Source organism: Molossus molossus, unplaced genomic scaffold (genome assembly GCF_014108415.1).
Source record: "Molossus molossus isolate mMolMol1 unplaced genomic scaffold, mMolMol1.p scaffold_m16_p_12, whole genome shotgun sequence".
Taxonomy (NCBI): domain Eukaryota; kingdom Metazoa; phylum Chordata; class Mammalia; order Chiroptera; family Molossidae; genus Molossus; species Molossus molossus.
Window position 1 is genome coordinate 83,017,078 of NW_023425347.1, and position 19,817 is coordinate 83,036,894.

General features: G+C 52.1%; 1 protein-coding gene across 1 annotated transcript in view; it reads left to right on the top strand.

Annotated features, from left to right (window-relative positions):
* Positions 1-19,334, top strand: part of NKAIN1 (sodium/potassium transporting ATPase interacting 1) — a 42,009-nt gene extending 22,675 nt beyond the window's left edge. The window contains exons 2-7 of the mRNA XM_036256710.1: positions 14,283-14,420; positions 16,017-16,097; positions 17,449-17,646; positions 18,374-18,434; positions 18,925-19,006; positions 19,158-19,334. Of these exons, the coding sequence (XP_036112603.1) occupies positions 14,283-14,420; positions 16,017-16,097; positions 17,449-17,646; positions 18,374-18,434; positions 18,925-19,006; positions 19,158-19,167 (570 nt within the window). The 3' untranslated portion in view covers positions 19,168-19,334. The remainder of the gene's footprint in view (positions 1-14,282; positions 14,421-16,016; positions 16,098-17,448; positions 17,647-18,373; positions 18,435-18,924; positions 19,007-19,157) is intronic.
* Positions 19,335-19,817: the final 483 nt, after the last annotated feature.

The window sequence follows — 19,817 nt, forward strand, 5'->3', positions numbered from 1 at the left end:
CAGACCCACACCAGAACGCAGTACAGCCAAGCCAGAGTTGGGAGGAGGCCCCGGAAGTCTGGAGTGTTTGGTGCGGCTGTGTCTTGCCTGGTGCCTGTGGGAGGGCCTCTGCTACAGGCACGGGGTGGCCACTATCAGAGGCTGGCCTGGCGTGAGGGAGCCCCAGGTCAGTTTCGGGGGAGCTTTTTGAGGGAGCCCTGAGGCCCAGCAAACTGTGCCCTGACATGAGAGCTTTCCACAGGCCACCCTGCTTGAAGAGTTAGCAAAAGGGCTGCAGGCAGGACTCTGTTTTGACTCATTAGCAAGGAAGAAGGCCTCCCAGAACAAATGAAGGAAACCTTCCCCAAAGGAAGGAAGCAGGGAACGAGAAAGCCTCAGTAGCAGCTGACCTAGCTCGGAACACGGGGAGCACCTCCAGGAGCACGGGGCGGAGAGCGGCATGGGGGTGCAGGGAGGACTGGATTCAGAGTTGATGAACAGAATGGCATTTGTCAGGTGCCCCTTCTGTGCCAAGTGCACTCTTTGCATTCTTTAATGTCAACTCCGAAAGGTAGATTTTGATCTTTTCCTTGTTATAGATAAGGAAACTGAGGCTGGGGCTGGGGACTAGACACTTGCTGGAGGTTGCGTGGCTAGTAAATGATGGGTTTGAACGGAACACATCTCAGCGTCCTCGGGGGCACTAGCAGATTCGCTGGGAGGGTTTCCTGTTTCAGCAGTAAGGGACTTAAGCCTCAGTGGGGACACTGTGGGGGCCCAGCAGCCATTTGTGGACCAGAAGAGCTAATGGAGAAATGGGGGGCAGGCTCCGGAGCCCTCCAGGTCTGTGTTTGAATCCTGCCTCTGCCACATTGCTGCTCTGGACCTCGGGTCTATTACTTTGCTCGCTGGGCCTCTGTTTCCACAGATGGAAATTACACCGCTCAGGAGTTGAGAGGAGTAAGTGAAGTGGACATAGGCAGCCTGTCCAGGGCAGGCTCAGTGCCAATCCCTGAAGGGGAGTCCTTGTTCTCTGGGCTTGGGCAGCATTGACACTTGAAGTCCATCGTCTGTGCCCCCTGTGCAGGGGATGCCATGAATACTTGGTGGGTGAATAAGGAGGGAAAGGGCAGAGCAAGGGGCCGGGTGGGGGTGGGGGGTGGGGAGCCCTACCTGGCCGCCAAGGGGCCTGCGCACTAGGACAACTATGATCTCTTCTCCTTCAGAACATGAGTCCTCTGTGGGGAACTCAGGCCCAGAATCTTCACTGTGGGTGACATCATCACAACTAAGGTGTCTTTTTACCCATGATTCCAGGCCAGGCAGTGTTCTGAGCATTTTACGCATATTCCATTTAGGCCTCACAACAACCCCGTGAGATAGGTACTATTATTATTATCCCCATTTTATAGATGGGGAAGTTAAAGCACAGGGTGGTTAAGCGACTTGCTGCAGGTCACACAGCTAATGTGTTAAAGGTAACATTCAAGCCCAGATAGTCTGACTCCTAGGCCACTAACCACTGCACTGTACAGCTTCTCAAGGAACAAGCAGCAAGAATCTGACCTTGGTATGAAACCAAGGACTTAATAATTATCATAATAATGTGGGCACAGTACTTTACAGTTTAAAAAGCACATTAGTCCGGCTGGTATGGCTCAGTGGTTGAGCACTGACCCATGCACCAAGAGGTCACCGGTTCAATTCCCTGTCAGGACACATGCCCAGGTTGTGGGTCAAATCCCCAGTGGGGGGCATGCAGGAGGTGGCCAATCGATGTTCTCTCTCATCAATGTTTCTATCGCTCTCTCCTTCTCATTTCCTCTCTCTCAAAAATCAATAAAGGAAAAAAATTTTTTTTTTTTTATCCTCACCCGAGGACATTTTTCGATATTTTGTTCAGATAGAGTGGGAGGGAGAGAGAGAGAGAAACATCAACGTGAAAGGGACACATCGAGTGGCCGCCACCCGCACGACCTGACCAGGGCCGGGGACAAACTACAGCCGAAGTACATGCCCTTAGCGGGAACCGAACCCGGGTCTCTGTAGACCGCAGGCCAACCCTCTAACCGCTGAGCCAAACCGGCCAGGGCAGGAAAAAAAAAATTTTAAGTCACATTAGAGTATATAAATTGTTTTCATGGTTGTGATCTTATTTGATCTATAATTTCTTTGTGAAGAAGACAGGACATTATTTTCCTGTTTTTGCCAGTAAAAAATTAAGATCCAGAAGGAAGAGTGATTTGTTCAATTAATGATAATTTACTGAGCACTTACTATATGCAAAGTCCTTTACTCACATTACCTCATTGACTCTTCACACACCCCAGGTGTTTAGTAGTAGTATTTCCACTTTATAGATGGGAAAACTGAGACTCCAGGAAATGACTTTCCCAGATCCCAAAGCATGTAAGTGAGAGCTGGGACTCCATCCCAGGTCTGCCTGACTCCCGGAGCCTGAACTTTTAACCTCTGGGCTCAGACCTCAGTCTGGTGCTGAGCAGATGTTAATACCTGACTGTTTTGTCTGCCTTCTGGTTTTTCCCACCCCAGCTCCATCCTGGAACTCTAAGTCCTTCCTTAATTAATTATCTCTGCCTAAGTGCCTGCTCCATTAAGATGCTTTCTGCCATGAGTTTTTGGCTTAATTATATGGTGTCATTCATGGTACTTAATGGGGAGCACTGATTAATCACCTTTATATTTATCCAAATGTCCATTTGTCTGTAGCTGGCGTCTCCTGGGAGAGACTGGTTTTTGCTGGTTTTGTCCCCTCTGTCCCTGTCTGAAATGTTCCCTTGGAGGGCGCCCTCTTCCCAGGCCTTCACAGCATGCTCCAGAGCCTGCTGGGGGTCTCGGCCCCAACAGTTTGGACATGGGGATAGGGGCAGAGGTAGAGGGGCCATCACCAAGAAGGTGGGAGTCCTGGGACAGTGCAGCCCTGAGCAAGTAAGGCCTCAGCATCTCCACCAGATGCCCCCCTCCAGCCCGTCCCCTGCCCCCAGCCAGATAGATCACCGTGGCTAAAACGTCCAGCATCCACTTGTCTCTGCTCAAACCTTCCCTGGCTCCTAGGGACCAGTGGGATAAAGCTCCAGGTCTGAAGCCCAGCCGGGGGCCCTCCCCACCCTGCTACCCCTCGCGTCATTCATTCAGAGTCGTCCCCAGGTCCCCAGGTCAGCCACCGCTCCCCACATCTGGGGTGACCAACTTTTAACAGTTTTCCCAGGACTTTTGGATGATATCTTTAGAGATGCACCCCAAGAAACTCCACAGTCCCAGGCAAACCAGGATGGTTGGTCACCTTGCTCACACCTCCGTGTTTTTGCCCATATTCATTTGTTCCCTTTTAATTTCTTCTTTATTTTATTTTCTTATACAAGTATTACCCCGCAATGTAAAGCCTTACAGAAATGTCTCTGGGTGACTCTCAAAGATGCCCCCCCCCCCAATCCCACTCTCCAGAGTTAAAGGTTTAAAGATTCTTTCTCTCTCTTCTGCACGAAAGGGATCGCCGCTCGGGCGCTCTGCAGCCTTTCCATCCCGCCCAGCTCGGCCCTCCTTCCCCGCCCTCTGTGATGGCTGCGTTGTGCTCCTTCCTGGGAGGTGCCATCATTTACTGCGGGTCCTGCTGAGTGTTTCCAGTGTTTTGCTATTATTGTCAGTTCAGGGCCAAATTTAAATATTGCCTCCTCTGTAAACCCTTCCTTGACCTTGCAGGTGGTCTCAGGTTTTTTCCTCATTACTATCATTACTGTGATAATACTAGTTAACACGTATGGAGTGCTTACTATGTCAGGCACTTGACATATATTATCTCATTTAATTTTCACACCAACTCCGGGAATTGTGGAGACCGTTATCCACATTGTACAGGTGGGGAGACTGAGCTCCTCTGGATGATAAACCCAAGCAGGCTGACTCGAGGGCACCCCACTGCCCCATTGCCCTAGACTGCCTCTCATGGTTTTCCAAAGGGCGCCCCGGAGTGGCTGGTGCAGGTCGATGCCCCTGCTCCCCTCCCCGACTGTACATCAGCACAAGGGCAAAGCCCCGTGCTATGATGAGAGGTCAGAGCCGGTAGCCTCAAGCTTCTAACCCACTTCCTGCAAGAGCCCAGAAGTTGGTGGGGGGAGGGATCTGGGCGGAGGAGGGTGGCATAGTTGCCCCAGATCTACTGGGCTCCTGCTGGCTTTTCTGGGCCTGTGAGAGGGGTCTGCCCGCAGGCGCAGAGCGAGGAGCGAGGAGCTCCAGGAGTGGTGATTGGCGTGGGGGCAGGGCAGGACCTGCGATTGAGAATGATGGAGAAGCCCCTCAGTCCTCTCAACACCTGTGTGAAGTAGGTATCCTGTCCCCATTCTACAGAGGGGGAGACTGAGTCACAGAGAGTCACTGGCCTGACGCCCTTCTCTGCACTGTTCACACCGCCTCCTACTGTGCTGCCTGTGGGTTTGGACCAGATGGTACATGAGGAAATAAGCCCTATAAGATGGAGGGATGCTTTGATCTTTTTTTTTTTTTAGACTGACCTTGGTATCACCCTGGGATGCTTGGCCCAGGGTTTATGCAAATTAATGTAGATATATGCTAATTAAGCCACTACCAATCCCCTCTTTCTAATGGAGCTGCCAGCTCAGAGGTGCAGTGGGATAGATCTGACCAGAAGGGGCCTGAGCAGCCCTCCAGCTGGGGATGGGTCAGCAGTCACTGGAGTGGGGTTGCCATGGAGACTGAGGCCAAGTGGCTACTTCTTGACAGGACCAGAGCTGGGCAGATCAGTCCTCTGAGACAGTCCTGGGCTGGTCTCCGAGGGCCAATTACCTGGAAGGTGGTGACCAGCTGCTCCTTGGCTCCCCAGGACCCCTGAGGTAGAGGGCTGGGCCACAGCAGGAGGGTGTGAGGACAGACAGATGGCAGTCTGGGGGATTGGGGAGCTGGGGGGTAAGTCTCAGGGAGCCACGTGGTAGAGAAGAGTCAGGGCTTGGCCCCAAAGTCATTGTTGGAGCGTCAACATTTTTGCCGTTGGGCAAACCCTTGCACTTCTCTGGGCCTTGTTTGTCGTGGGGGTAGGATTGAGAGACATGATGTGAGTATGAGGGGTAATATACAGTAGGTGCTCAATAAATGATCCTACAATTCTAAGACCCATTGAGAGAGGGTATTAATCTCCTTCAGGGAGAATTTGTTTTGTTTTCTAATGGAAAAGAATGTTTTCTCTTCCTGCCCCACCTCTGCTTTCCCTGCAGTCTGGGCTGGGGCTGGTGTCCTCGTGTCTGCACTGAGGGAACAGGCAGAACTGTCATCCATGAGGACGGGAGCTGGGCTGTCTCTGTTCACTGCTGAGTTCTCAGCACTTAGCACACAAAAGGCACTCGAGAACTATTCGTAGAAGGAATGAATGAACAGATGTGAAGCACTCAGAACAGTGTCTGGCACTAATTGGAGATTAATAAATGTGAGCTGTTACATCACTGCCCACAGGAGGCTGGGCTGGGTGATTTATGAGAGAGAGGCCCTTAATCCAGAGCAGGCTCTGCCCACCTCCGCTCTGTTCCTCCCTGTGCCCCCGTCTCTGGAGAGATGGCTGGCAGGTGGGCAGAGCAGAGGGAGACAAGGTCTCAGATCTTGGCTCTGCCACTTCCTGTCTGTGTGATTTCAGGAGACCCAGGTAACCAATCTCAGCCCCCTCTGTAAAAGGGGACCCTTCACATTGAGGCAGCTGCATGAGGGCTCTGGGGAGAGGGCACCCTTGGCTGGTAGAACCTAGAGGATGGTGATGGGTCTGGGTATACTGAGGCAGGGGAAGCAGCGCTATGATGACGCAGGCAGAACCTGGGGTCAGGCTGCACCAGGGGTGGGCAGAACCAGCTTCTGGGGGAAAAGGGCCATTTGGCTCTCAGCAGACGTCACAGGACCCCAAGGCCAGTCCCCTGTAGGCAGCCAGGCTGCAGCACCACCAGGCCTAGAGAGTGGTATGGAGCTACAGAGGCCCCCTTGGTACAGAGAGAACACAGGCCCAGAGGAGGACACCGGCCCAGGGTTCCACACACACTCACATCCTCTGAGCCTCTGAGCCTCTCTAGCACTGCCTCTACATGTGATTAGTCCGCATTTAAAATCAGTTTTTCAAAAAATAGAACTTTAGCCCTGGCCAGTTTGCTCAGTTGTTAGAGCGTTGGCCAGTAGACCAAAGAGTCATGGGTTCGATTCTGGTCAAGGGCATGTACCTTGGCTACGGTTCGGTCCCGCCCTGGTCGAGGTCATGCGGGAGACAACCAATTGATGTGTCTCTCTCACATCAATGTCTCTCTCTCTGTCTGTCTCCCCTCCCCCTCCCTCTCCCACTCTATCTGAAAAAATAAAAATAGAAAAATATCCTCAGGTGAGGATTAAAAAATTATATATTTTAAAATATATATATTAACTTTAGCCCTGGCCAGTTTGGCTTAGCAGTTAGAGCGTTGGCTCATGGACCAAAGGGTCACAGGTTTGATTCCTGGTCAAGGGCATGTGCCTGGGTTGCAGATTTGATCCCTGACCCTGACCAGGGTTGTGTGGGAAGCAATCAATCAATGTGTCTCTCACACCAATGTCTCTCTCTCTCTCTCTCTCTCTCTCTCTCTCTCTCTCTCTCTCCCCCTCCCTCCCCCTCCTTCCCTTCCACTCTATCTAAGAAATCAATGAAAAAATATCCTCAGGAGAGGATTAACACACCAAAATAAAAATATATAACTTTGGCCTAGCCAGTGTGGCTCAGTGGATATAGCATCATCCCATGCACCAAAAGGTCACCAGTTTGATTTCCCAGTCAGGGGACATGCTCAGATTGCAGGCTTGGTCCCCAGTAGGGGGCATGCAGGAGGCAGCCAATGGATGTTTCTCTCTCCTCCCTTCCTCTCTCTCTAAAATCAATAAAACCGCATTTAAATATATATCTAAAACTCGGTTGTAAAAAAATTCAGGCATACAGAAGCATGTATATTTAAAAGTAAATGTCTCCCCATCTCCCCATCCGCACTCCCTAAAGAGAACTTCTCTGGATCATTTGCTGTGTTTCCCTGGCTTTTGACTCTGCATTTACAGTCACACACATTTCATGTCTCTCTCTCTCTCTCTCTTTTGGCTTTTTTTACACAAATGGAATCATATTGTTCTGCAGCTCATTTTATTTCACTTAACAGTTATTGCCTTGGCCCATTTTCCATCAGGATCCAGGCTGGTACAGAGCGAAGCAGAAGGCTGCGGGAGCCCTGGAAAACAAAGGGAGTGTGTGTGGTGAGGGGGGTGGATAAGGGGTCCCCACAGATCACCGCACACGGTGGATGGGGAACCTGGCAGAGAAGCCGTGTCGTCAGCTCCCAGAGGACTGTGGTAGGTGTCTCTGGACTGGAGCTCTCTGTGGCAGGATCCACATCAACCTGTTCATGGCCCCATACCCTGCACAGGGCCTGGCACATAGTAGGTGCCCAAGAAACATTTGTTCAGTGAATTGAGTCCCTGTGAAGCCCATCTTCCCTGGTCCAAAGATGACCAGGTATCCATGACTGTGCTCCTTTTAATCTCTTGTTGGGTGTTTGTTTCAGCTGCTGTTCAAATGGTAGTGACCCCAGATGGACCCCGGAGAGGGGGCAGAGCTCAGGGAGAGTGAGAAGACCCTTTCTGCTGTCCCGTTTGCTCACCTCCCTGATGAGGGGGTGGGACCAGCGTATCTCCAGGGGTCCTCCCAGCTCTGCCGGCTGTGGCTTCAATCCCACTCCCTTATTTCACGGATGAGGGGCTGAGTCGAGTTTAATTTTGTCAGCTGCCTCAGAAATCCATCGGGAAAAGGGGGGCTTGAGTTCAGGGTTGCAGAGAAGGCTGTTGCCATATACTGAGTGCCAACTGTGTGCCAGGCCCTGGGCTGAGGGCTTCACGTGCAATGTCGGAATCCTTAGGACACTTTCCTAGGCTCAGAGAGGGTGAGTAACTTGCCCAAGGTCACACCAGGACTGAGCTGGTGATGGAGCTCAGGTCTGCCTGATCTCCAATGGAGACCTCTTCCCAACTCAGCTCTCTGGGAACTAAATAAAAGAGATAGTACCAGGCTGGACCAAGCCATTTTCCAGAAACTTAAGGGTCCGCTCCCTCATCGTTTTTCACACAGCCTGACTTCTGTGTCTAAGTCCCGTGGCAACATGACTGGAATTTTGACCAGGAAAGTAGTTGACCTGCAGAATTGGCTGGCAGGGGCTTGGGTGCAAGAGACTTGTCCTGGGCTTTGTGGCCCCAGGCCCAATCCCCTCCCTGCCCTCTTCCCCAGCCAGCTTCCTGGGGCTGGGGTGGGCCCATCTCCATTATTCATTCCTTGCCCCCTACTCCCCACCCCCCACCTGGTGTTGGGCTCCTGGAGTTGGCGTCTAGACAGACAAGAGCATCCTACTGAGAACAGAGGCAGCCCTGACTCGGGGCTGAAGGTTCCCATGGCAACCGCATCCCCCTCAGCTGGCAGCTACCCGATAAATAAATAATCAGGGTGGGGGTGGGGAACTAAGGGCAGGGGGAAGGGCAGCAGGGGAGCCTCTGGGAGGTTTCACTCTGGAAAGAAAGAGGTGGGTTAGGCTTGAGGGGGAGGGGCATTGCCATGGCCAGGTGAGATGAGACTGGAGGGAGGAAAGTGGCCAGGTGTGTAACAGATTCAGCAGGTCAGAGAGCCAGGGCTCGATATCAGCCGGGCATGGAGGTGAGGGAACAGCAGCTAGAAAGTTGAGCTTTCTAGCTCAGGCAGCTGGACACATCATGGGGCCCAAAACCACTGGAAACGGGCCAGGTTTGGGCACGTTAAGTTCATGACGAGCCATCCAGTGAGTAGTTGGTTATAAAGGGGCTGGAGGCTGAAACGTGAGCAGGCAGTCACTGAAGCTTGGGTCGACATGTGTTTGCTGGGACAAGTGGAGCATGAAGAGGGGTTGACAATAGCCCTGAGGTTCTTCGATACGTAGGGGCCTGAGTACACGGGAAGATGAGCTGCACTGGGGTCGGGAGTGGCCAGGGAGGGTGAAGAGAGAGTTTAACTTCAGCCCCTGCAGTGTGCCAGGCATGGCCCTCGCTGCTAGACATGCAGCAGTGAGTATCTGAGGCAGAAATTCCTGCTCGCATGGAGTTTGCCTTCTAATGCAGGAGACAGACAGTAAATAGAGGGTGGTGTGTGAGTCAATGTTAAGTGTCACGGAAAAAATAAACATGAAGGGAGGCAGGGAGTTCCACAGTGGAGTATACTTTTCACTGCTCCTGACTCTCCTCACAACTGTATAAGGAAGGTATTCTGAATCGTACCCATTTTGTTGGTGAGTAAACTGAGGTACAGGGAGGTAACGTGACTTGCCTTAACAGAGTTGTATAAAAACCAGTGGCATCAGGATTCTAACCAGGCTCTGCTCCCAACCTCTGGACCAAATGGTAGTAGCAAGTGGGCAGAGGGGCAGGTGGCAGGGGGGCCACGGAGACCTTTAAACAACAGCGTTGAGATAGATAGTTTTTTCCTGTTATTTTTTTTTAATGGGGAAGGCTTGCTCATGTTTAGGAGTCAGTGGGAAGCATCCCGGGCAAGGAGAGGTTGAGTTTACAGGAGAGAAGGGACCGTGAATGGTGTGGTAGTCTGAGAAGACAGAAGATGGGGTTCAGAGTGCAGGAGAAGGAATTGGCCTTTAGTAGGGGGAAGGTCAGTGCCTCAAATATAGCAGGTTGGGGAGGGGGAGAGTCCTCCCAGGAGGGTTGAGGACTGTGAGCAGATCTGAAGTAGTCACTGGGGAGAGTGAGTTCCCCAGAGAAGCCCAGTCGGGTTGCTGGACAGCATCAGGGTGCCCCTTGAGACTGATGATTACTATCTACACTGGACCCAGCTGCAGTCTTGGAGGGGCTTCCTCCAGCAGCGCCTGGCTGCTTTGCAGGCAGAGAAAGCTGTTCATTGGGTGTGTGTAGGTGTGGGCTTTTCCTGACGCGGGTGATGAAAGGCAGAGGAGTTGAGAGTCTGGGTTGCAGGCAAAGCAGAAGTTGACGTGCGGGGTCGTGGGATCCCAGCAGGCCAGGACTTGAGATGTGAAGAACCGAGGAGTGGGATAGCGTAGAGGGGTGAGTCTGGACCTGATGCGTCAGACGGACTCACCGTTGTGAAGGGTGTGGGGAAGCCAGCTGAGTGGGACTGTTGAGTTGATGACACAATTCAAGGGGTGATGATGGATGAGGTGGAGTGGAGGGGAAGGTCATGGGAGAGGAGTTTCAGAGGCTGAGAGGTTGGATTGCCTAGTGGGATGGCCCCAGAGATCAAAGTCGACCGGAATGATGTATGGATGAAATTCACTTTCAAAGAAGGAGCAAGACCCAGAGGCCAGAGGAGGAGGAGGCCAATAGTGGAAGAGGGTGGCGTAGCCACAGGGTTGTACAGCTCTGCAAACAGTTTGGGGACCCAGGGGATACCAACCGCACCTTTGGTCCTGGGAACATGGGGTGAGAGAAGAGAAACAGAGTCACTGGAGAAGACTACAGAAAAAGTAGCACCCTTGGGTGTAACGTAAGGGATTGGGGGACCCCTCAGGTAAGGGACCTGAGGCTTAGGGACATTTGCTGCTTTGGAAGGGCTCATGAAAAGGGGACAGGGCAGCTGGGTCAGAGGAAGCAGCACAAAGCCTTGTGGAGATCGAGGGTAGAGAGGACTGCTGGGCAGGCATGTGCCACTTACCCTGTGGGTAAGATCCAGAGAGGATCTTGCTCTCCTCTGTCACTGTGGGACCGTGTTCTGGGGACCCATCCTGCTTGTCGGGAACACCGTGGCTGGGGATTTGACAGACTCGGAGGCCATAGAGATTGCTCCAAACTCTTTGGGGTGCATTGGATGGGTGAGGGCACGTCAGATGCGAGAAGGATGGATAATGGATGTGCACAGGCTGTAGGTGAATGAGGGCGCGGGTGTTGTCTGTAGGAATGGAGAGTGACAGGAACAGCCGTTGTTCCATATTTAGTGGAAAGAGACTGGGCCACCCAGGAGGCCTTCCTGGAAGAGGGGATTGTGTTGTATTGTGAAGACCAAGGAGGATTTGGATATAGGAAAAGGGAAACGAAGGTGAGACTTCAGCTGGTATCTCAGCCACTTGTGGGCAGGAGCTAACCTGCAATAAAGGGTTGAGCCCAGTCCTAGCAAACCTCAGTACCAAACTGAGAAGCTTCGACTATGAAGTCTTCTACTAATTAGTCACCATTTATTAAGTCCGATGGTCTCTTTGTGTATGTGATGTCTCCGTATCCTCACAACAGCTTCTCCGGGGAGAGAGTATCTTCCCTAGTCATAGTCGAAGAAATAGACTCAGGGAGGGAAAGTAATTTGCCCCAAGTCCTAAGCAGAGCTGCAGTTTGAAACTGAGTTTTAGTGACTCCAAACTTTTTTTTTTTATATAACAATTTCATGCTGCTCATCCTATCAGTGAGGTCCCTGAAAACACAGAGGGGGATTGAGCCAGGGCCAGGTGGGAGTGGGGTGATGTCATGTTTTATAGGTAGGCGTATCCAGGCAGGGTGTCTCCTCAGCTACAGCGTGAGCCTGGGCAGTTTGGTCACAGCCCTCCATCCTCCGATGGCACCTCCCTGCCAGGACCAGGACCAGCTGAGTAGAGAGAATCAAGCTGGACCCCAAACCACCAGCATTCCCTAAGGCCTGGCAGAGTCAGGGTGGAAAGGATTACAAAAGTGAGGCAGGGGCGCCCTGGCCGGTTTGGCTCAGCAGTTAGAGCGTCGGCCTGCGGTCTGGAGAGACCCAGGTTCGGTTCCCGCTAAGGGCACATACCTCGGTTGCAGTTTGTCCCCGGCCCTGGTTGGTCGTGCAGGTGGCAGCCACTCGATGTGTTCCTTTCGCATCGATGTTTCTCTCTCTCTCTGTTCCTCTCTCTCCCTCCCACTCTACCTGAACAAAAAAATGGAAAAATGTCCTCGGGTGAGGATAAAAAACAAACAAAAGTGAGGCAGGGGCTTTGGGCAGGGGGAACACCTGGGGAGGCCATTGGAGTTAAAATCAGAAGGACCCTTAGAGGTCATATAGTCCAACGGCCTCCATGTATAGAAGAGGAGCCCAGGACCCAGCAGGAAGGTGGCCTACCCAAGGTCACCCATGATCAGTGTCAGACTCTCAACTAGAACCACACTTTTTAACTCCCAGGTCACTGCCAACTGGGAAAGGTTGTATGTTGGTGCCAAGATGAGAGAGGTGGCAGAGAAAGGCAGAATTGCCTGGTTCTGCCACCAACCTGCTGTGTGACCTTGGGCAAGTCACTTTCCCTCTCTGAGCCTCGTGGTTTTTTTCTCTAAAGTGAGATAATGATCTCAATTCTGCCTTTTTGCCAAGGAGTATCAAGTGAGAGATGAACTTGGAATGCTCTTTACAATCTGCAGAGCCCTGGGAGGGGAGTCACCAAAAAGAGGTAGGCTGGTGCCAGGTGGGTGGGTGCCAGGGTTGAGCCCACAGCTTCCTGAGTCTCTGCCCAGCCTTGCCATCTGTGTGGTAGCATCAGCTCCACCTTCTCCTGCCTCCCTGCCAGGGAAAAAGCTTCTGGGATTCTTTTCACTTTATCAGAATCTTCCCTCTCCAGCCAGACCGTCTTCTCTCCCCTTCTATTTTAGTCAGGACTCCAGTTTGCAAGTGACAGAAATCACAAGTACAGTGAGGGACAGTCAGTTTTAGGCATGGCTGGATCCTCAGACCTAAAACGATATCACCAAGGACACTCCCTGCTTGTTCTTTCTTGCTCACTCTCTATCCCTTAGCTTTGGTGACTCTCAGGAGCAAGGTACACAGTGAGTGCCCATCCCTGAACAGATCACTGTGTGTGGATTGTTTGGTTACGCCTTGGTCACAAGCCCGCTATGGAAGTTAGAAGTAGGCTCAGTCCCCCTGCAAGTCACATGGACTGAGTGTCTGGGAGGCAGCTACCAAAACAAAGAGATGGTTTCCATCACCAGAAGAAGGGATATTGATCAGTCAATATCAATAGGTACCCTTGGCACCTTTATTCCTAAGTGTATCTGCTTAAAGTTTGAACTGGGGGCTGCTGGAAAAGGAGTGTTGATTTCATCTTGTATCGGGTAGCTTTCACTGCATAACAAATCACTACAAAACATCGTAGTTTAAGAGAACCGTTTTATACCGGCCGGTGTGGCTCACTGGTTGAGCATCGACCCATGCACCAAGAGGTCACCGGTTTGATTCCCGGTCAGGGCACATGCCCAGGTTGTGGTCCCAATGCCCAGTGAGGGGAATGCAGGAGGCAGCCAGTTGATGTTCTGTCATCAATGTTTCTCTCTCTCTCTCCCTCTCCCTTCCTCTCTCTCTAAAATCAATAAAGAAAAAAAATTATTTTAATAATAAAATAAAATAAAAAATAAGTAAAAGAACCATTTTACTCAGCTCATGATTCTGTGGGTCAGCAGGGAGAGTCTTCGGGTCCGGGCTGCCTGTCTGGTCAGCTGGTGGGTTGGCTAGCATCTGAATGAGCTAGTATGGCCTCACTCTGATGGTTGACTGGCTGCCAGCGGGGCGCCCGGGTGCCTCCAAGCCGCCTCTCCTTCCCCTGCAGGTCAGCTGGGCTCTCACCAGGTGTTCCCCGTGTTTCACGTGTAGCAAGTGCACAAGCATTTTTCAAGCCTTCACTGGCTTCGCGTTTGCTTACGTCCCATTGGGCAAAGCAAGTGACCTGACTGAGTACAGAGTTAGTGTGGGAGGGCACTGGCAAAGAGCATGGAAACAGAAAGAAGAATTTCAGGCCAGCTTTGCAGTCTACGACGGCTCCCTCAGGAAAGGAGAGTCAAAAATATCCCTTTCTCTGTGGCCCATGGATCCCAGAGGCCAGAGCAACCTCCAGATAGGGGGCCTTGGAAGAGATAACTCAGACCCAGGGGCTTCCCTTGGGGCCTCCAGGGCCAGGCCTCAGCCATTAGGCAGGGCTAGGGATCCTGACTGCACCAGCTGAGAACCCCACATAAGGCAGGTGCGAGTGGGGGGGGCCTCTTGGCAGGGAGACAGGTGTTCTGAACCCTGGCTCCCATTTCCCTTCAGCTCACCCCCCAAAGTCATGACCAGGGCTCAGAACCCCACCCCCAGAATTGTCCCTACCTCCCAGCATCCCTTTGGCACGGGGGCTGGGATGGTTCTAAGATTTGTGCACGATCAGGTCACAGTGCCTCATCACCATGATAATGGATGTCACCTCCTCCACAAGGTCCAGGAGGAATCCCTGTCCTTCCCTTTCAGGGGGTGACTGGCCTCAGTCTGCTCTTTCCCACAGGTGGCTGCACTGGAGCGGCAGATCTTTGACTTCCTGGGCTACCAGTGGGCTCCCATCCTAGCCAACTTCCTGCATATCATGGCGGTCATCCTGGGCATCTTTGGCACGGTGCAGTACCGCTCCCGGTACCTCATTCTGGTATGGCTCACTTGGCCACCTCCCAAGCCAACCTCTTCTCCTTACCCCCACCCATCTCTCCCACTCCTCCGCCAGAACTGTCCCCTTCTGTGGGCACCCAGACCCCTGTTCTGTCTTGCCTCCAGCCCTGTTAGTGCGAATGCCCAAATCCCAATGTTTCTTTGTTCAGGGGAGACAAGGTTGGTATTTTTCCTAAAGAATTTACTAGGGAAAAATACAACTAGTAACAGGATATATCATTTAGTGAGTGCCAGGCACTTCGCTGAGTTTTGCACGCTTGATTGGGTCTGTACCACAGCTCCGCGAGGTATATATCGCACCGTCTGCGTTTTCTAGGTGAGGAAGTGAGTCTCAGAAAGGTTACTACACTTCCGAAGGTCACACAGCTAGTGAGTGGCGGCGCCAGGACTAGTGCATCAGCTCCGGAGTGACATCCCCACGCTGCCGCGGAAAGCCAGTGCAAGGCAGAGCCTGGTCCAGCCGTGTCTCAGGTTGCCTCGCGAAAGGTTGGCTTTTGTCCCTTGGTGTCCACCAAGAATAGGTCCAAGAGTTTTTTTTTTTTTTTATCCTCATCTGAGGACATTTTTCCATTTTTTGTTCAGATAGAGTGGGAGGGAGAGAGAGGGGGAGAGAGAGAGAGAAACATCGACGTGAAAGGGACACATTGAGTGGCTGCCACCCGCACAACCCAACCAGGGCTGGGGACAAACTGCAACTGAGGTACGCGCCCTTAGCGGGAACCGAACCTGGGTCTCTCTGGACCGCAGGCCGACGCTCTAACCGCTGAGCCAAACTGGCCAGGGCCGAGAGTGGCTTTGAGGTCAGTGCCTGTGCCTGTGCCTATCCCAAGAGTGGGTTGTGTCCCTGGCTCCTTCCTCCTGCTTCCTTTTTCTAAATCCTGGTCCTTGATGGTCTCTGGCAAACTCCTGTTTTCAGTTCACCTTTGTCCCCTGCTCTGCCCCAGTGACCCATTCACATACCAATCTCGAGGGAAAAGGTTTTTCGGTAGATTCACTACAGAAACGCTTGACACCTACAATAACAATGACGTGCTGTGTCCGCACCACCAGAGCCCATGTTAAGGCTTCTCCCTACCTCCCACAGGCTCAGCTCCCAGAGGCCAGGTGAACAGGGCCCTTCCAGAGTTTTTCTGATCTGAGTGAGATGTGAGACCCTTCTCTCTGTTCTCAGGAAGCCCCAGGCACTAGTGTAAACAGCCCTGTCTGCCAGGGAATCGTAGGCATTTGCTTTGGATGGAAATAGCCAGCTCCCCTCCAGCTCTTTGCCATTTCGGGTGGCTATTGTTCTCTGCTGAATGGATAGGATTAGCTGCCCAAGGACTTGGTTTGAGTGCCAGCCCTACCTCTTTCTAGTTGTGTGATCTCGGAAAAAAGACCCTCTCTAGGCCTTAAATTAGTTCTCTCTGAAGCGAGGACAATGCCTTCCCTGCAGGGCTGTTGTAAAGACTGGATAGGTATAAAAATGATTTGTTAACTAGTCTCAGTGCTCTGTGAGTAAGGTCTTGTAACTTCCCCCACAAAAGTCTCCTCAAACCCACTCCCCTGGGCCCACCTGACCCCCCTCTGCTTTCCCCAGTATGCAGCCTGGCTGGTGCTTTGGGTTGGCTGGAATGCATTTATCATCTGCTTCTACCTGGAGGTTGGACAGCTGTCCCAGGTAAGCCTCAGGCCTGGCAGTGCCAGAGGGCAGAGCCTGACCTCTCCCCCATCCCTAAGGGTCCCAGGGTGGTGTGGGTCTGGGGCATCATCTGTTTGTTTGTTTGTTTGTTTTTCTGGGGGGCATTTGCTCTCGAAGAAACTTCCCTCTACACACCCAAATAATCTGTGTTCCCATCCCCACACATTTTTGGTTTTGGTCCCCTCTGCACTTCTCAGATACAAATAACGATGGAGCAGAGAAGGGTGAAGATCAGTCTGTGTGAAGATGGGCCGGGGTCCCAGTTGATAACAAGCTCAGCAAAAACCAACAGTATATGGGGGCCCAGAAAGCTACTTTTAGGTCCCACATGTGTTCAGTGCAAGGGAGGCGAAAATCCCATGCATTTTGTACCATTTACACCACAAAGATTTGAGTCCAGTGTTGATCAATATTTTTCAGAGGAAAAAGTGATTAGGTAGAGTTTGTTCGGGAAACATTGAACAGACCATGTCATGTAGAGAAATAGCAAAGAAAGTGGGAGTATTAAGCTGCTAGAAGAGTAAGCCCAGAGGGCACAACTTCTGTTTTTAGTTAGTAAGAAGGCAACATATATGAATGAGAGCATTTGGCTTTGTAGTTTGACCATCTACCAGATTCAAATCCAGCTCTAATCTTTTCTAGCTGTTTGACCTTGGGCAATTGTCTTACCTTCTCTGAGCTTCAGTTCCTCATCTAGTAAGTGCAGATAAGAGCAACTCCAACTTCCCTTGGTTGCTGTGGGAATAAATGAGATCACGCACCTCAGTGCTTGGCACCTGGTCAGCATGCGGTGAATATTTGTTAGCGGCCTGTATGAGTAAATGGATTGATGACCACGTGTATGTACACCATGGATAACGTCTGAGCTAAGCCAGTCCCCTTCTCCGTTTCAAATGGGGAGACTGAGGACCAAAAAAGGGAAGAGGTTTGCCCAGGGTCACACATAGGGAGAGCACTGAAGAGACTGAACAGGCTGTAAAAGGACCTGTATTGAAGATTGCACCGATGGCTGGGAAATTATAATTGGTCACTGTTAATATTCTTTCCAGCTCTGAAATTCTGAGGTTCCTGTGAGTCAGTAGCAGCCCCTTCCATCGCAGATGGAAGAGCGAGACCTGCATGGTCATCAAGCGCCACCTACTGGCCAAATGTAGATTTGCAGATACATACTCCTCTCCCACACACACACACACCCATGCCCTCTACAAATCCTTATGGGAGGAGACTGCTATAACAGTCCAAATGTGAAATAGGCTTTATATACAGTCTCCTGGGACCTGGGGAGGCTCCCCCCACCCCAGCTCAGTATCCTAGGCCCCTCTGCCCCCAGGACCGGGACTTTATCATGACCTTCAACACATCCCTGCACCGCTCCTGGTGGATGGAGAACGGGCCAGGCTGCCTGGTGACACCTGTCCTGAACTCCCGCCTGGCCCTGGAGGACCACCATGTCATCTCTGTCACTGGCTGTTTGCTTGACTATCCCTACATTGAAGCCCTCAGCAGCGCCCTGCAGATCTTCCTGGCTGTGAGTCCTCCTGTCCCCCCACCTCACAACACTCCCAAAAGTGGAGTCTGCAAACCCCTTGGTTTAGCCCTAGTTAAGAAGGGCCCAACCTAGGTCCTCTGGCCTGCCTGTGCTTCTGCCTGGCTCTGTTTCTGTATCCTGCACCTCCTCCTTTCACCCATTCAGGAATGAGCAGGTTTAACGAATAGGGTGAGGCATCAGACCATGAGTCAGTGCTGGATTTAAATCTCCATTATACCCACTGTGTGACCTTGGGCAAGTCACATGCCATCACCAAGCTTGTTTCCTTACTCAAAAAAAAAAAGAAAAAAGAAAAAGAAAAGAAAAGAAAGAAAGACAACATCAACCAAAAGGAGTTGTAAGAATACAGTAAGAATGACTCCATGATAGTAATAGTTCCCATTTCTAGAAGGGCCAGCCCTGCCCTAGGCATTTTACACATATGAAGTCACATAATTCTCTTTCCTCTTAACAAGCCAGTAAGGTATTGCCCAGATCCAGCTGGGGAAACTGGGGCTCAAAGAAGTAAAAGAATGACTTGTGCAAAGTCACACTCCCAGAACAGAAACTGGAACTAGGTATGTTTGATTTTAAGTCCCAGTCATTAAACTTGAAGTTGTTATGGTTTGCCTTTATCTTAGTGTACCCTGTCCCTCCAGTCTGAGTAGGCAGGCCAGGCAGAGGGTGGAGGAAAAGCTTCCCTCTCCTCGTTCCCTTCTTCCCTCAGCTGTTCGGCTTTGTGTTCGCCTGCTACGTGAGCAAAGTGTTCCTGGAGGAGGAGGACAGCTGTAAGTGTGTGGCGCCCCTGGGGAAGCAGAAAAGCCTGGCTGCGGGCCACCCTGAGCCTTCAGCACCTTGGACAGTGGCCCGAGCAGCCTCAGTGGGAGGGAGCCCTGGGTCGGCCCCTCGATGGGGTGTTGGGGGTGGGGGGAGAAGAGGCGTGAGGGGGGGAGTAGAGTTTGCATACTCAGCTCATTCTGGGCTAAGACCCAGCCGTCCTGGTGCACAGTCCACGGCCCCAACACCAGCTCCCTCCCCTCTCCTCTTAGGCCCTGCCCCTTGGAGGGGCACCACTGAGCTAGTCCCTGTCAGGCACCAACCTTTCTCAGAGTTTCCCCTACCCTTCACCCAGGCTCCCTATCCTCGGCCTAGGCCGGGTCCTGACCGAGCTCCTCCACGTGGTCTGCTCCTCATATTCTTCCCTCTTTCAAAGCCCAGCCTCCTATAACTTGCCTTCAACAGGCTCATTCCTAACCTTGTGCCACCCTCCTTCTGCAGTTGACTTCATCGGTGGCTTTGACTCCTACGGATACCAGGCTCCCCAGAAGACATCGCATTTACAACTGCAGCCTCTGTACACGTGGGTCATGGCGCCGAGCAGGGTGGGGTGTGGGATCCTGGCCATAGTGTCGGGGTGGGGGAAAGGGGAGGAGGGGTGGGAAGAGCAGTCGGATCTCTCTGCTACCCTATTTTTGGGGTCCACTTCCCTAACTTGCCTTTGTTTCCTGCAGGTCGGGGTAGCTTCTGCCCCACGTCCACCCCGGCGCGCCGCGTGCTTTGTGGCAAGACTGACAGCCGCTGCCACGAGCTCGGGCCAGGATGGCAGACGCGCCACCTGGTGGCTTGTGGGTCGACTGCAGCTTGCGCGGCTCGATCTGGGTCTGCAGCGGACTTGGACTTGGCCCTTCAGCCCGGACTTCAGGGGTGGGGTGGGATGGGGCAAGGGAGGGGAATCTCCGGGTTTGTATTTTTTTTTAATCTCAGCCTTGGCGTGTGCTGGGGCCTCCCTCCCTCCTCCAGCCTCTCCCTTTCAACCTTCACCCACCATCCTGTCCACTGTCCAGAGAGTGAAGGCAGAATGGACAGACTCACTCCATCTCACCACACTCATTCACCAGCTCTGGGGAAAGTTGCCGGGAGCTAAGAGCAGGAGTCCTGGGTTGAATCACAGCTCCATCACTGACTCTCAGTGTGACGTCTGAGACCCTCTCTGGTCCTCAGTTTCCCCGCCTCAGATAATTAAAATAATCCTCTAGCAGGTGGAGCTATTTCTAGCCTTCTCTTCTCATTTGACTCTCAGTTCCCTGGGTTAGGCTGTTATTATAATCCCCACTTTGTAGAAAAGGAAACTGAGGCCCAGAGATGTAAAGCGATTTGCTCTGAGGCCACAC